This window comes from Cavia porcellus, unplaced genomic scaffold (genome assembly GCF_034190915.1).
Source record: "Cavia porcellus strain 051 isolate PalLab524CR breed Dunkin Hartley unplaced genomic scaffold, mCavPor4.1 scaffold_12, whole genome shotgun sequence".
NCBI classification, from domain to species: domain Eukaryota; kingdom Metazoa; phylum Chordata; class Mammalia; order Rodentia; family Caviidae; genus Cavia; species Cavia porcellus.
Window position 1 is genome coordinate 76,018,189 of NW_026947495.1, and position 15,626 is coordinate 76,033,814.

Consider the following 15,626-nt stretch of genomic DNA (forward strand, 5'->3'; position numbering starts at 1 on the left):
TTAAGGATTTCAAAAGGGCAGAGCATAGGGGTGGACAGAGATGGGAATCAGCAGGCAGATGCCTCGGTGATGGAACAGGCAGTGTGGAGCCGATGGTGTTTTACCCTAAGACAGAACTGAGCGCCAGCTGTGGGATGACATGGGGAGGGGAGAGGAGAGCAAAGCCTGCAGCTCCACTCAGCCTGGAGACGCAACGGGAGCCCTGAAGCCAGCAGTCACTTAGTTCTTCCTTCCTGAGAGTCGGTGCTAACAGCGACAGAGCCACAGCGTTAGGTGACCTGTGGAAGGGCACTCCAACGGCCTGGAGGACACCGGGAGTGTCCTCTCTTTGAGAACTCTTCTGCTTCATTTGGTAGCTGCACTCCCTGACCTTGGCCCCTGGCACTGAGAGGCTTTTGCAGGGGGAACACCAGAGAGCACTGTCCCTGGCACAGGCGCCTGTGGTGACCACTAGGGGTTCCAGTCCCCTGCCAGGGCTCCCGGCCCCCTGGAGGGCTGAGGGGGAGTTGGGGTAGGGGAGTCTTAGGGGTCAGCATCTCCAAGGTCCAAAGCCACATTGGGCCTGGAAACTGCTCTGATCCAAGTGAAACTGAGGTATATACAAGCAACTCCTGGGATGAAAGCAAGCGGCTGAACTGTGGTTTTTCAAAATTTAACAATGCAATCTGACAAATATGCCCTCTGTAGGGCCCTGGTGATCGGGCACTCTGCGATTGTCCCAGGCCACCACCCCTCGGTGACACACTGGAGCCACTTCCAGGCCCCTGGGCCTCTCCTGGCTCCATGAGCAGCCACTGTGTTCCTCGTCTCCACCTCAGCCCCCAGGCTGTGCCAGACCTGCTTTCCAAGCGAACCACAGAAACACACCCTGGCCAGGTCTATGCTGGCCTCTGTGCTCTAGTCCCTACCAGGTGACACATGGTACATATTCCTGCCCATGCCTCCCCGCTTCTCCAGCCACCTGTCCTGCAGCTGAGGTCTCTGCCCTGCTGGACAATGCCATTCCTGGTCGCAGGCCTTGCCAGGGTCACCTTGGGAGGGGAAGGCCACCTCTCTCTTGAAAGTTTTATGGTGATCCCCTTGCCCCATGGAAGCCAGCAGCACCCACCTTCTACCATGCAGCATTATTCCTGCATCTGTCTGTCCATCCACACTAGAATCCAGACAGGCAAGGCCCAAGAATCAACCCTCCCCTTTGCACCCAAGGCCCAGCAAGAGCCCGGCTAAGAGCATCTTTCCAGTAAGTTCTCTGGGTGGTGACTGAATGGTCGCCGTGACAAGCCAGTGCCAAAACCAGATGAGACCTCAAGATGTGCTGTTCTGAGTAAACCATCAAGACTCAGGCTGTAAAAAAAAAATTAAAAAAAAAATAAAAAATAAAAAAACAAAAAGACTCAGGCTGTAAAGCGTGTTGCACAGCAACCACACCCCTGGGGCCTGGGTGAGTATGGTGATGTTACCAGGTCTAAGAAGACTCTGAACCAACCAGACGTGGCTACAGGCATGAGCAACACTGAGCCCTGCTGGTGTCTCTAGGCCTCAAGAAGCCACACTGTGTCAAGCTACCATCGGAAGCCCTGGCAGGGCCAGCAGTGGTGCCCCAGTGCCCAGCACGGTTCCAGGGTGCCCAGCACGGTTCCAGGGCTGCACCTTACCAGCCCTGCAGCTGGTCCAGGCAGGCGTTGGGCGGCCCCCCGATGCAGGAGCTCTGCTGCCGCCGCTTCCACTCCACCAGCTCGTCGTTGATCAGCGTGTTCTGGGTCAGCTCCGTGGCGTTCAACAGCTCTCGGATTTTGTGAATTATTTCCTGAAGAAATAGGAAGAAGCAAGATGAAATCAATTCATTTTTCATTGCTGAATTTTTAAAGTCATTTTTTAAAAAAGCAAAGTAAGTGTCCCTTTACTCTCAACTAGGACATTAAGCCAAGAAAGTGGTTACAAAAATAATTCTCCCGCCGTCCCAAACTTCAAGTCTGCATCAAAAGCAACGTGCTCTTCTGGAAGGTAATCACTACCTTTCTCTTACTGTCAAGCATCAAATACATCTGATGGAGTAACAGCTGCTCTTGTTTCTGGTCATTCTTTGCCACACCATTGGTTTCATGTTCTGTGAATTAATAAGAGAGCATAAGAATAAAAATGTGTAAGAAGTGAAATCCAATGAAAACCAAGATTCACAAAAGTTTAGGAGCGATATGACACAAATGCAGTCCGTCCTTCAATCCTTACTGAACCATCAAGAAAAAAAATGTCCTAAGTAGAAAAACTGAACACGTTGAAACCAAGTACTAGTTTTCGGTGACCCGTGGAAACAGCAGGTACTACTGTTTACTGTTTAAATTGCTGCCAGACTTTTACTTAAATGAATACAAACGACCAAGTTCAGAACTTCAGGTAGAATGTATCCGAAACACATCCACGGCTCTGAAGGAGAAGCGGACAATGAGGAACCAGCAGCTGAGGTTCTTCTCTCTCGTACTTTTTATCCAAATCCTATCGATAACCCAGACACAGTGACCAAACGGTTACTAGGCTAAAAGCAGCCGCGCTGGCACTGACCGTGCAGGGTCCATTCTGCAGTGCTTAGTTGCTGCTGTCACTGAAAACGGGCAGCAACAACAAAACAGAGTGAAACTGCTTGGCAATGCGAGGAAAGTGCTGAGGGGACACGGAGCACACACACGCGGACTCGGGGCAGGGCGTGTCAGGTGCCAGGGCAGGGAAACCCCGCATACCTGGCACGAGAAACACAGACAGCACTGCCCAACCTGTGGTTACCACCCGGGGGTGGCTCAGCCCTCCCCCCAAGGTCATCGGGCAATGTTAGCTGACCCTCGGGTTGTCACCATGGGAGCAGAGAGGGCAGTGCCCCTGGCACCCAGCACTACCACCGAGAAGTCAGGGACACTGCTGAATATCCCACAAGGCATGCGACACAAGTGATCTGGTCCAAAATGTCAATGGAAGCGAGCTGATTGTCAGGGAGCCAAGCCTGGTAAATCAGCCATAAAATACTTGGCAAAGTATTGCCAAGCGACCGCCCTTGTTATTTTGCATAGATGGAAGAAACCTACCAGCTGACGGGCACTGCTTTGTTAACTCTTACCTCTGTTCTGTGAGGTTTTGCATTTGAAGTCATATTCGTCTTGTAAATCTTCTAGGGTTTTGATCTCCTGCTCTATACTCTATAGAGACAGAAACAGGTTTTTCACTGATCATCAGCTTCTGAAGACTTCAGGAAACAGACTATTGCTTCTACGGAACCCAGAAACAACTGGTAACAATTTAAGCTTGCTCAGAGACTGATCACACTTACAAAACTCTCTCATACACACAAAGTAATTTAATTTCTGTTTCATCAGTAAGTATGTAGTTAGATTTTGTAAGAAAAGAGAACATGTTATGTTAACACATGGGTTTGGGGCCTAAATTCTGACACTTCCTCATCATTTCTGGGACCACCTCAGGATCTAACCACTTCACTGTGATGTGTGCAGCGGGGAACACCAAGCCCGTGGAAAGTGCCCTTGGTCCCTGCAGTGAGGAGGGTGACCACACATTCCTGTCTACCTGCAACAGCCCTGCTTTAATGTCCACTGTCCCCGGTGTGACTTTAAACAGAATCCTTTCCCACACTCAGACAGAGCTGGACAACAAATGCTACGTGCACCCACAGGCAAGCCGCGTCTGTCTTGGATTTCATCACGTTTCTACATGTTTTTCTCTGGACTTCTCCGGCTATTTCCAGAGCAAGGGGACTTGGTGCTAATTTAATGGCGAGTCCTCCAAGGAGACCGCAGGACTAAGCTGCTCCGAGGAATCCAGGTCTGCAAAGACACCAGGAGTCCAGGCCATGCTGTCACCACCAGGCACGTGGCAGGACAAGGGCCGCAGCGATGCTCTGCTTCCATAGCCTGCCTACCAAGTTTTAGCTGAAAGCTGCTGTGGATCTCTTACTCTGATCAGAAAGGAATCAGAACTTCTGTTAATGAAATGTCTTTTGTTCCTCCTGCAAGTCTGAGATTAAAACAGGTAATTGAGGCAGATGGGCCATGCTTGGCTTGACCCCAGGAACACTCTGGGTTAAGGATTATGGAATTAAAGGGCCATTTAGAGAAGCGACAATGCCTTTGTTGGACAATGGGGGCAAGGTCAACAATGTACTGCGTGATCTTGGAAGGAAGAAAATGGTAAATTCAGTGTCTGGAAGTTACAACAAGGGTCATCGGAAGTCTAGCTGATCACTGGTTTCACCAATCTGTTTACTTCTGGTTTGGAACTGTAGCATAATTTTTCTTTTCAATGACTTAAAATACCAATCGCTAGGTTTACACTCGGGTAACTGAAACTGTTACGGTTTAGATTTCAAATGTTTCCCGTGTTGGGAAGGGGACTGCATCACACAGGAGCCATACTCTTCAGTAACTAAATGTGCTGCTAAGACCTGGGCTGGCTGGAGAAGGGTCACTGGGGGTGCCTTCTCATCCCAGCTCCCCGCTTCCCTCTCTGCTTCCTGGACGCCATGGTGCGGGCTTTCCTTTCCGTTCCCCCTTGACATTCTGTTTCTGCCTTGGAGCCAACCATGGACTCGATTCCTTGAAACCATGAGCCAAATAAAGAGGTGTGGGTGTCAGGTACTATGGGAAGCTGTGGGTTGCTAGCGATAGGGAAGCGACTATACAGGAGCCTTGTTCCCACTGTGGAAATTACAGAATAATTCCGTGCTCACCATGACTTGGTCCTTCACGTTTCTGACCTTGCAGTCAAGCTCCTTCTGCTTGTCCAGCATCACAGTGTTCTGAATACTCCCCGCCTGTGCCTGTCACGAGAGGTGCGTGGTTAACAGCCGTCCTCCTTCCCCGACACTACAAAGTCAAGTCTGTTCTTCGTGTCCTCCCTGCCTCTGAGAACTTCCAAAATTTCCTACAAGCTTCCCACAAACGTCAATAAAAAACAGCTTAGTCCCTGAAGCCCTGAAAAAATGCTGGCCAACTGGTAAAAGGCTGCAGACTCTCAGTTCAGTCCATGCCTGAAATGCATTTCTAGAACGTTTCACCATTCATTCACACAGCTGAAAGGTACCACACAGGTACTAGGTCAGAGTTCCTCAAACTGTACATGAACTGATGCACAGTAACTGCTATGGTCTGAATCAAGACTGTCCCCTAAGGCCTCATGAGCTCACAGGCAGGGTGTGCTGGGAAGGTCACTGAACCATGTAGACAGGACAGCTGGGTGCACAGTTAGGGTCCTGCAGGAATGGACGGGTCCCTGCGGGCATGACCTGGAAGGGTTCCTCAGCTCCTCCCTCTCTCTCTGTTTTTTGATCACTAAAACATGAGCAGCTTTTCTGCTATGTCCTTCGGCCAGCTGCCCATGCACTGTAACTGGGAGCCAAAATAAACCCCTCCATCTTTTAGGTGGTAGGTGTCAGGCATTTGCCCCAGGAAGGAGAAGACTTTGACACGGTAGTGTCTTATCACATTTGGGGGACCTTGACTTGGTCATTCAGTACCCACCTTCCCAAGACAGAAGACAAGGCAGACAACACCCCACAGCCAGGCATCAGAGACAAACAGGACAGTCCCTGTTTTCATAGAACTGAGCTCTAGATGGATGTTATCTTTTGCTTCGAATAATGCCCCCACCCAGCAAAATCTCTGTGCAGACCTTTCTTACTTTACTTAAGTAAAGGTGCTTCTTTCTTCAAAGTTCAGATTCTATGTGGGAGTCTGTAATGCCTTCAAACTTAGCAGTCTTCTATTTTTTTTATATCTAGATTTACCTTACAGTCTTTTCCTACTACAAGTTTGTGAGTGCATTTCTTCCCCAAGTCTTGTGAGATTTCCTTTTTTGCTTAATTTTTACACTTAGAAATAGTTCATTTTTAAAACAGATACATAAAAACTGTATATAAATAAAGAAGTTCTACATAGCGGTTTAATTTTTGTATACACCATATACGGTTCAGGGCCAGCATGTCTACCCCTTGAATCATCCGTCATTTCCACAGGGCGAACACTTGGACTACCTTTTCACCCAGCTGTGGAGACCCGGTACGTAATTGTTGTCTATAGTTAGCCTGCTGTGCGGTGCCACCCCAGGGCTTCCGTTTCACTTCTGCATCTCTGAAATATCTGCAGCTTACTCTTGTGTACAAGTCCAGTTTTAACTTCCTCTGCTTGCCATCCACCTGTCTTAATTACTGTCAGTGCCAGTGCTCTGGGTGGCAACCCCTTCTCACAGATTTCCACATGCATCTGGGTCTACCTGCGGAATACTTTTTTCTCCCTCTCGCTGTCTAGTCATAAACCTGAGCTGTTGAATCACGCTTACTATAGAAAATACACAGTGTAGCAAGTAGCATCCGTCTCCTTTCATTTTTCTACGGCTTCAGGACATGCCTTGCTATTCTTGCATATTTATTTTCCACATGAATTTTAGTATCAATTTATTCACACACAGAAAATGACTTGTTGCTATTTTTATTGGGATCACATTATAGTCATGAATTAACTCAGGGAGAGCTCATCCTTTAAAAATTTTAAATTCTCTTCTTTTTTTTTGGTACCAGGGATCAAACTCATGACCTTGCACTTGCCAGGCAGGTGCTTATGCCACTGAGCTAAATCCCCAGCCTAAAATTTTAAATTCTTATGCTTCTGATGGTTTTCTCTGGTCTAAATGCACTGACCAATAACTACCAATATACTAAGTAGCAGTGGAAGCGGTGGGCATCCTGGCCATGTTTTTCTGATTCGCCAGTTTCCCAGCTGAGTGAAATGCCCTCTCTAGAAGTGAGACATGTTATTTTAGCACACTAAAGAGATGCTCGTTAATTCCTATCTTATAGGATGTCTTTTCTGGTTTTAATCAGGAAATGAGTGAGGATCCTTTTAGTACCCATGAAGAGAAGTCAAAGCTTTTTCTCCTTGTATCTACTAAGACACTGATGACACTCACGCACTTCCCCGTTAGGGTCTACCCTGTAAACTGTAATAATAAATCCTACCTCTTCATAATATCTGATCCCTGATATTCTAGTAGGTTTTTTACACTGATAGTCCTAAGTAACCTGGCTTATAACTTGCTTTTCTGTTCTACCTTTATCAAACTTAGGTATTGTCTATGCACTGAAGGCTTTCCTTTGATACGCTGTGGAGTAGCAGAAGTTCAAAGCTTCTGAACTACAGATATCAGGATTAGGACTGGGTGACCATGGTTGGTGCAAATCCTCAGTCCCAGGCATCAGACAGCACCAAGGGATCAAAGGGGCTTCTCTGGCCACACAGAAAGGGCAGACCTACAAGACCTTCTGTCCGTGTAGGTGGATCACTGCTGGGTCCACTTCCGAGCCACCAGGCACCCAGCCAGGTCACAGTGGTCTCAGTCACAACAACTCGTGCCACACGGTTTCATAATCACCCGCCCCTGGGTTGTTCTCGCCACTTAATTGCTCAAGAAGGCAGCAGCAAATGCCACAATGACTTCAAAAAACTGCTGCTCCCTGTCAGGAAGGTGTGCAGCAGGGCGGGAAGACCAGGACAAAAACCCTCAGGGTCTTTGGTAAGAGCACAGTTTCGACTCCTTCACTGTTTGGAAACCTTGAATATTTAATAGGTGCCTCAACCTTGACGAAAACAAAGCCCCTGGCTCTCTTGTTTTCCTTTTCTATTAGAGTGTGTTTGCAGTAACGTTTACACTGCTTGTGTGGAGTTGGTACACACATAACACATTGCCATCCCTTTTGTCCTTCCCTTTCCCGTCCCTTCCTCTTCCCTCCGACCCTCCATCCCCTTCCCTTTTGCAAAAGATCAATTTCCCGTGTCCCATTATCGATCTGTTATTTCACTACTTATTTATACTTTTTGTATTCTCATTTAAAAGAAACCATACAATATTTAACCCTGTGTGTCCAATTTATTTCACTTAATGTTATGGTCTCAAGGTGCATGTACTTTCCTACAAATGACTCAAGTCTACTCTTTACGGCAGAGTAACAGTCCTGTGTGTAAATCCCATATACCAATCCACTCAGCTGTTAATGGACATACAGGCTGCTTCCAAGACTGAGCTGTTATGAGCTGTGCTGCTACAACGTGGGCATGCATGGACGGCTGTAACATGATGCCTCCAATTCTTTTGGGAAGACACCTAGAGGTGATAAAGCTTAGTCACACGGAATCTCTGAGTTGTCTGAGGAATCTCCCTGCTGGTCTCCATGGCAGTCATACTTGTTCACATTCCAATCACAGTGTAGAAGGACTCCCTTTCCCCTGCAGCCTCTCCAGCACTTGTTATGTGATTTCTTGATGGCAGTCATTCTTTCCAGGGTTAGATGGAATCTTGGGGTTGCTTTCTTTGCATTTCTCTAATGGCCAGCGTGCTCAGTACTCTTTCATATATTTTTCTGGTCACTTGTACTTTGGAGAAGTGTCTGTTCATCTCACTTGCCCACTCCAAAGCCCGTGGTTTTCCTGTCAACATCTCCCCAAAACTACTTCTTCCCCTGCTACTGACCCAGAAGAGATTCCCTGGATGGCTGCACAAACGCTCTCGCTGGCCTCCTGATTCCATTCCTGGGTCAGCAGCTCAGAGAAGTTCCCAACCCTGATCCAGTTCCTGCCTGCCCGCACTGCAGTTCTCATCAGAACTTAATGCCATTAGACAGGGCTCATTCTGAAAACCTGGTCATTAGGCTCTCCCTGCTTCTGATGCCTGTAACATCACATGGACACTCACCACTGCCATGGCCCAGGACTCGGTGCTATGCAGGGATGAACGAATGGATGAATTGTTGCTTTAACCTTTAGGGTTTGGTTATAAAAAAAAGGTACCTGATTGAATCTTCTGGCATTTTCCAGAATCTTCCGCTCCTCCTTTAGACAGTTAAAGATGATCATAGACATCTGTACTGGGTCTTCTTGGAAACTATCCTAGGTAGAAGAATTTAGTGGTCAGAACAAAATTGACTGGTTAGGTTAGATAATTGGGTAGTCAGAATAAAAACAAACTGAAGTTCAGAATGTTTAAGCTGCTGCCTATTATAAATAAATATGAACTTGTTTATATGTCCTGAGAAACCTTGTTTCTCATCTATCGAATTCCACATAAGCTGCTTCAGTTAAATCAAAACACACCTTCCTCAAACTGGGACAAAAACGGTTTTAACTTACCAGTGAAGTGCAGGTCTACAGTACTTCTTGATTTAAAAACAAAGTTTTTATATTTGTCCATATAAATATATTTTTCCAAATTGGGGATTTAAACAGAAGTGTGCTCTACCACTGAGCCACACCCCCAGCCCTTTCTAAACTATTTCCATTTTGATATTTTTTCTGTATTGACATTCCTCTGTTAGGATCCTGAGGCAACGAAAGTTATACAAGAATTATCTGTGATATGCCTCAAAGCATATTTTGACTTCTGCCTTGAATTACACAGAAGCTACCCCTCAGTCTTTCTGTTCCCACTGTCAAAGCCTGTTTGCCAAACAAAGGCAAGCGTGGCTCTTTATCATGGGTACATTCAGGTCAAGTCTAAGGAAGTAAAGTTCATCTGATTTCCCCACTCACTGCAGATACATTCATAAAGAAAAAAGCAAGCTTCCGATTATCTAAAGTGAAAGATTTTTGTTGTGCTCCATGAAAACAAGAAAACGATAGTTTTTGCCTCCCATAAAGCAGAAGTCCCATCAATAAAAAATAAATATGGACACTAGGCTCATGGCAGGCTGGGAAGATGATGAACCCCTAAAACACCGCAGCTTGCTCTCGGGTCTGGGTCACCCTTTGGTCTTTTCTTCTACCACTCTATTATATCTTTTCGAGGCAGGGTCTTTTTTTCCAAGTTGGTCTAAAAGTCAATGTGCAGCCTAGGCCAGTCTAGAACACACAGCAACCCTCCTGCCTCAGCCTCCCGAGCGCTGGGATGACAGTGTGCACTATCACGAGTGGTCTCACTTCCACTCTTCCAGGGGAGGCGACTCCATCAGACCCAAGGCAAGGTGGAGTCTGCTCCAAGTCACCAACGCACTAAGGGGCTCAGAGGAGTCACGCTTCCCTGACTTACTCCTCACCAGTGCCCAGAGGACTCACTAAGGTCCTCTGATCACCAAAGTCCCCTGAATGAGTTACTACAGCTCACCCTCCTAAAACCGAGGCCCTTCTCTGATTCAAATATCAACAATACTTGGTGAAACAAGGTTTTACATTTCTCCCGCTGTTACTGACACCTGACTGTGACCCAACTAACCCTGACAATTCCCGTGTGCTTCTACAACGAATGGGATTTGACGTAACTCGCGCTGTAGGAGGTGAGGGTTTAGGGACAGCTCTGAAACCTCCCTAATGTCGGGAAACAGCCATGAGCACAGGCTGAGAAAATGCTGATGGATGTGCTGGGCCAGAAGGGAACCCCACGAGGCAGTCACACACCCCGGGCCGTACCTGAAGATTGCGCTTGCTTTTCCTTATGTTGTGCTGCAACAAAAAGTTATTCTCCAAAGAAAAACGACTGTATTGATCATCCAGCTGTGACAGGAGGTCGTGGAAACGGATGGTGGCGAAGGACACATCGGCGGCTGCATGTTCCCTAGGAGACACCAAAGGCACCGTCTCGTCTTGAACGCTACTGAAACATCACAGCTTTCCTTATTGGGCTCACTACAAAGTGCTTTTCAAGCCTTTCTCAGGTTTGATTTTTTAAAAATGTTAATGCCTTTAGCAAATTTATGCAGTATTTTTAGTACATAAAACTGGCACAAAAAACTGTACAACACCTAAAAGATTGTGTGGGAAGTTATTCATAGTGATGAGAAAAAAAATTAACAGGGCCCATCATGTATGTCAAATGGTTTCACAATGTTTAGGAGGATTTTTCTGTCAGCAAAGAATACATTTTAAAGCAGAACACATACCAATTTTAAGAGACAATCCCTTAATTTTCTTACCTTATTTATATTTTTAATCGATGTTTTTATCACAATTTGCCTTTAACTATTTCTTTTAAACTAGTTCTTTCCATAATCTGGATGTCACGGTGGAAAATAACTGGTGTCAGTATTATCCAGCTTGTCCAAAGCATTGTGAACACACAGCACACTTCAGTTTAATAAAACTACTACATAAAGTACCCCGTGGCTAATGAATTTAGCTTCGCAGAGACAGTGCCCTTTCCTGAATCAACAAATTTTCTGCCACAGGCGTTCCCACTGGCTATGGAGAGACTCATCTTTGCTAATAAGTATTTTTAAAGCACAGATAAACTTTTCTCCCCTGTCCAGTGAGTTTTGCTTACCAGTCTTGCTTTTCGAGCCACTGGGCCAGGTACTGCCGGATTTCCATGGGGAAGCTGTCATCATAGAGCTGGTGAACCTGCTCCAGGAATTTGGAGTCCAACTGCTGCAGCTCATACCACTGAGACATCCTAAGGGAAGAAGAACACACTCCTGAACGAAGCCCCATCTCCAACGCGCGTCCCGAGGCGACTACTTTCCTCTCTCACTTAACCAGGGCTAGAACTGCCCTCTGAAATACATTATTTAAATGGAGCCTCTACCTGAATTGAATTTTTGGTCAATGGTTTTTTCTTCTCCAGGAAACACATTTTCAGATCTTTACCTAAATGTCCACATATCAGGCAGCCCCCCATCCGTCCACCTTCTATAGCTACAATCATGTTTCACCTTGGAAAACAGGATCCCTTTTCCCTGAACTGTTTTCAGTCACAGTATTTACACACTTATATTTTAAAATTCTGATTATTGTCTGTTTTAGCCTGATAAAGAGACGTTATTTGGGAGATTTCTGTTCATTGCTGTAGCCCCAGATTAATATCAAGCACAAAGTAACTGTTTAATAAAGATGATTTTGAAATAGCATTGTTCTTTTGTCAAATAAGTAAACAGAAAGCATTACTAAATTTAAGACAAGTCACAAGAACTCCTGAAAACTGATGTTTTACAAATTACAGTACATTTGGAATTTAATCCCAAATACTTTTACTGGTATTTTTATTTTATGATTCACGCGGTAAAGTTAATTATTTTTGAACTCACGACCTCATGCTTGCCAAGTAGGCGCTTAAGCCACTGAGCTAAATTCCCAGCCCAAGAGGTATATTTTTTTATGCCTATTACAAGCAATAAATCTGGCACAAAGAACTCTTAAATTTCCGTAATTATTTTTAAAGGTGAAAACAATGCAAGTGGAAACCTGCAAGGATAAAGTAATGCAACATATCTCTTTGGATAGCTATTAGGTCAGTTTTATATGGTGGTCTTCAAGATTGAACATTACAAATCCCTGATGGAAGAAAGTCCAAAAATCTGTTTGAAAACCGAAGCTCATGCCCATTGCCTGACTCAGGCTCTGTATCAGCGCGGGCCACGGTGTCTGGCTGGCAGCAGTCCTAGTGGCGCTGTGGATTGAGCCTCAGACATGAGGAGGATCTTCAGGTGGGGTGTGTAAGGGAGGGGATGCAAGGCTGTTTGCACACATAGGTGGGAAGTCACACCTACTCCACTAACATCCGTCCAAAGCCTGGAGTTGTGTAGACTCTAAAGCTGGTTACTACCGGGACACCAGTAAAGACGGATGCACCTGCACTGGCTGCCCTGGCACCTCTGCTACAGCAACCTCATTTTTCACTTCAAATTTATTTTATCTGAGAGAAAGCTCCAGATCAATGGTTGTCTCCCTCCTCTCTTCTAGGCACGACTGGCAGTAGAAGGCTACATCCCTACCTACGAGACACGGAAATTCAGTAACTCGCTCCCCTCCCAACACGTTGGGCAAGACTGCACAAGCTAATGCAAACAAGGTACCTGGCACATGCTACCTTGCTCGCTGAATCAATGCATTCCAGTTCACACAACCAGGATCAATCCCCCCTTCTCATTAACCCTGGTAGCAACCCAGCTGGGGGCTCAAACACCTTCCATCACCTCCAAATCAGCATTGACTCCTCTTTCTTCTGCCTTCAACCTCTAGCCTCCTCATCTGGCCTCTTTGAACCACACACCTGTGCAAAATGCCATGATCTGTCCATTCTGAGGCTGACTTCCACCCCACCCCATCTTCATTCAGCAGCCAGACTACTCTTCTCGTGTTTTTTGACAGGATCCAACATGTGTGCTTTTGCCAACTGTCACTAACTCTTGCAAAAACAGCCTTTGCACAAACTTCCGCCTCTCTCAATTTTACCAGCAATCAAAGTGAAGTATAAGGGTCAAAACTGACGTCCCTCACTGCAACCTGTACCTGCAACAATCTTGCTTGTAAAAGCTATGATGGTCTCACTCCAGAGCCCAAAGGGATCACTTTTCAATACATTTTGAGCCTTGCATAGAGGCTCCCTGCATAGAGTATGTGCTCAGTAACAGTGTGTTCAACTGAAATCTTGCATATTTCAAACAGCATCGTAAGCCACCGTGCAGGAGCCTCAAGAGTGGTACAAGTGGATTGTGGCGGCGACTCATGTTTTATTTCTTTTTAAAAAATTTTTTTTCTATCAGTACCGGGGATCGAACTCACCACCACCTGCTTGCAAGGCAGGTACTTATCCCGCTAAGCTAAATCCCCAGCCCCCTCATGTTTTATTTCTATCGCATCAAAATCAACTCCTTTAATCTACAGAAACAATATCCAAAGTACAAACAACTGCACTCTTTGGTACAGCTCCAGAATGTATTTTTAAAAGAGCAATTATACTACTAGTCCTATAGAAACTAAATCTTGCTTTTACATTCCTAGAGAAGAGCAAACTCTTCACCTCAAACAGAAACATAAAAATGGATGCACCTCCATAAAATTAAGTCAAATAAATCAGAAACACACACGCTTATACATCGCATGGCTTCTCTTATATGAGAAACCAAGAGTGTAAATGAACTAAAGAGCAAAACAGAAAATAGGTAACAGGAAACTGTGAGATTGATCCTTGGTGAATGGAACAGGCCCAAGAGATGGAGGAGACTGGGAGGGGAAGGGAGAGGATGAGAAAAGTATTAAGGTGTGTTTTATCCATGTACCAACTCTCCGCAAGACAGAGATGCAATCACTACGTACTGCAAATATGCACCAAAACAGAAAATTAAAATTAAAAATCACAGCAACAAAAGATTGTAAACGCATTGGTCTGCAGGACGCTCACTGACCTGCCGGGGTGCGCCTCTAGGGGCCGGGTTCGTGCAGTCGGACTCGCCCGGCCCGGCCGGGACAGCGAGCAAACTTTCCGCAAAAGGAAGCGGGCAGCGCCGCGAGGAAGGGCACAGACACCGGGAGGATGGATCCGTGGGGCGGGGCAGGCCGCGGGGAAGCTCGATCTCACCGGCGATCGAGAGGCCGGGTCTCGGTCAACGGCGGAAGCCAGGCGTCTGAAACAGGCAGCGCAGGTCACAGACCGGACGCAGGAAAACGAAAGCAGCAGCCCCAGAAAAGACCACGCCGCCGCCACGCCCCCTGTGCTTTCGCCTCCTCGGCCAATCGCCGGGCTCCATGGCCGGCCAATCAGATGCGGCTGTTCCGTGCCTATAGCGCGCCTCCCTCCGCAAACCCAATTGGGGGCGGGGCTCTGGCATCCGCGTGCTGAAGAAAGCGAGAAAGGATTTCTGCGCATGCGTCGGATGCAAAACCGACGTTTGTTGAGTGCCGAGCTGGCAGCCCTGCCCTGTGGTTCAGCACCGATTTCTGGGCTGGCTTTCCTGTTGCTAAACCCAGACCGAGGTCACATGGTGGTAGTCGCTTTATCTGATCGCCCTGAGGCCTTGGGCAGCCTGAGTCACCATGACAACCCACCCCCTCCTGGCTTGTCTGGGCTGCTTTCTGGGGCTGGCTGTTCCCACACTTCTCTTCTGCAGCTTCTGGATCCTTCTAGACAGAAGACTCCTAGATGTGAACCCTGGCCCGGCCCGTTCCACGCTGCACGGGATCTTACCAGGCTAATGTGACATCTGACAGCTAGTAATGGTCGGCAGGCACCAAGCCCTGGAAAAATGCTTAAAAACCACTCAGACTCCATCTTGCCTTGGAGAGAATGGGTCATCTAGAGATCAAATAACAAACGCTGGTGAGGCTGCAGGTGGAGGAGGAGGAAACCTTCATTTTGGATGAGGATGTAAACCAGTACAACCACTATGGAAATCAGTACAGAGACTCCTCAGAAAACTAGAGATAGAAATCTCATTCTCCCCAGCTAGTCCCTAGATATCTTCCCAAAAGAGTTAAAGGATACTACGACAGTCATACATACATACCCACGTTTACAGCTGCACATCCTGTACTTAATCTTGGAAGCAGCCTGTAGGTCCAACCGACTAATGGATAAAGATAATGTATTTATACACAGTGAAGTGCTACTCTCGTAAAGAAGGATAAACTTGAATGATTTGTAAGAAAATAATGTGAAATAGAATAAATCAGACATATGAGCTTGAATATCACATGGTTTCTCTTATACAAGAAATCCAATGTATAAATAATTCAAAGAGCAAGATAAAAATAGCCTATAGGAAAGAGGGAAATAGATCTTTTGTGAATGCTAAGGGGACTCTAGAGGTGAGAGAAAGAGAGGAGGAAGAGCGAAAGTAAAGAGAATCAAGATGTTGTGTGTGTTTCAACTCTCCA

General features: G+C 46.4%; 1 protein-coding gene across 1 annotated transcript in view; it reads right to left on the reverse strand.

Moving 5' to 3' along the window:
* Window positions 1-14,423, reverse strand: part of Stat1 (signal transducer and activator of transcription 1) — a 34,334-nt gene extending 19,911 nt beyond the window's left edge. Inside the window, exons 1-8 of the mRNA XM_003478777.5 lie at window positions 14,159-14,423; window positions 11,299-11,427; window positions 10,449-10,593; window positions 8,838-8,936; window positions 4,730-4,819; window positions 3,107-3,185; window positions 2,016-2,107; window positions 1,656-1,807 (exon numbers count right to left, since the gene is read on the reverse strand). Coding sequence (XP_003478825.4) covers window positions 1,656-1,807; window positions 2,016-2,107; window positions 3,107-3,185; window positions 4,730-4,819; window positions 8,838-8,936; window positions 10,449-10,593; window positions 11,299-11,426 — 785 coding nt within the window. The 5' untranslated portion in view covers window position 11,427; window positions 14,159-14,423. The remainder of the gene's footprint in view (window positions 1-1,655; window positions 1,808-2,015; window positions 2,108-3,106; window positions 3,186-4,729; window positions 4,820-8,837; window positions 8,937-10,448; window positions 10,594-11,298; window positions 11,428-14,158) is intronic.
* Between the last annotated feature and the right edge of the window lie 1,203 nt (window positions 14,424-15,626).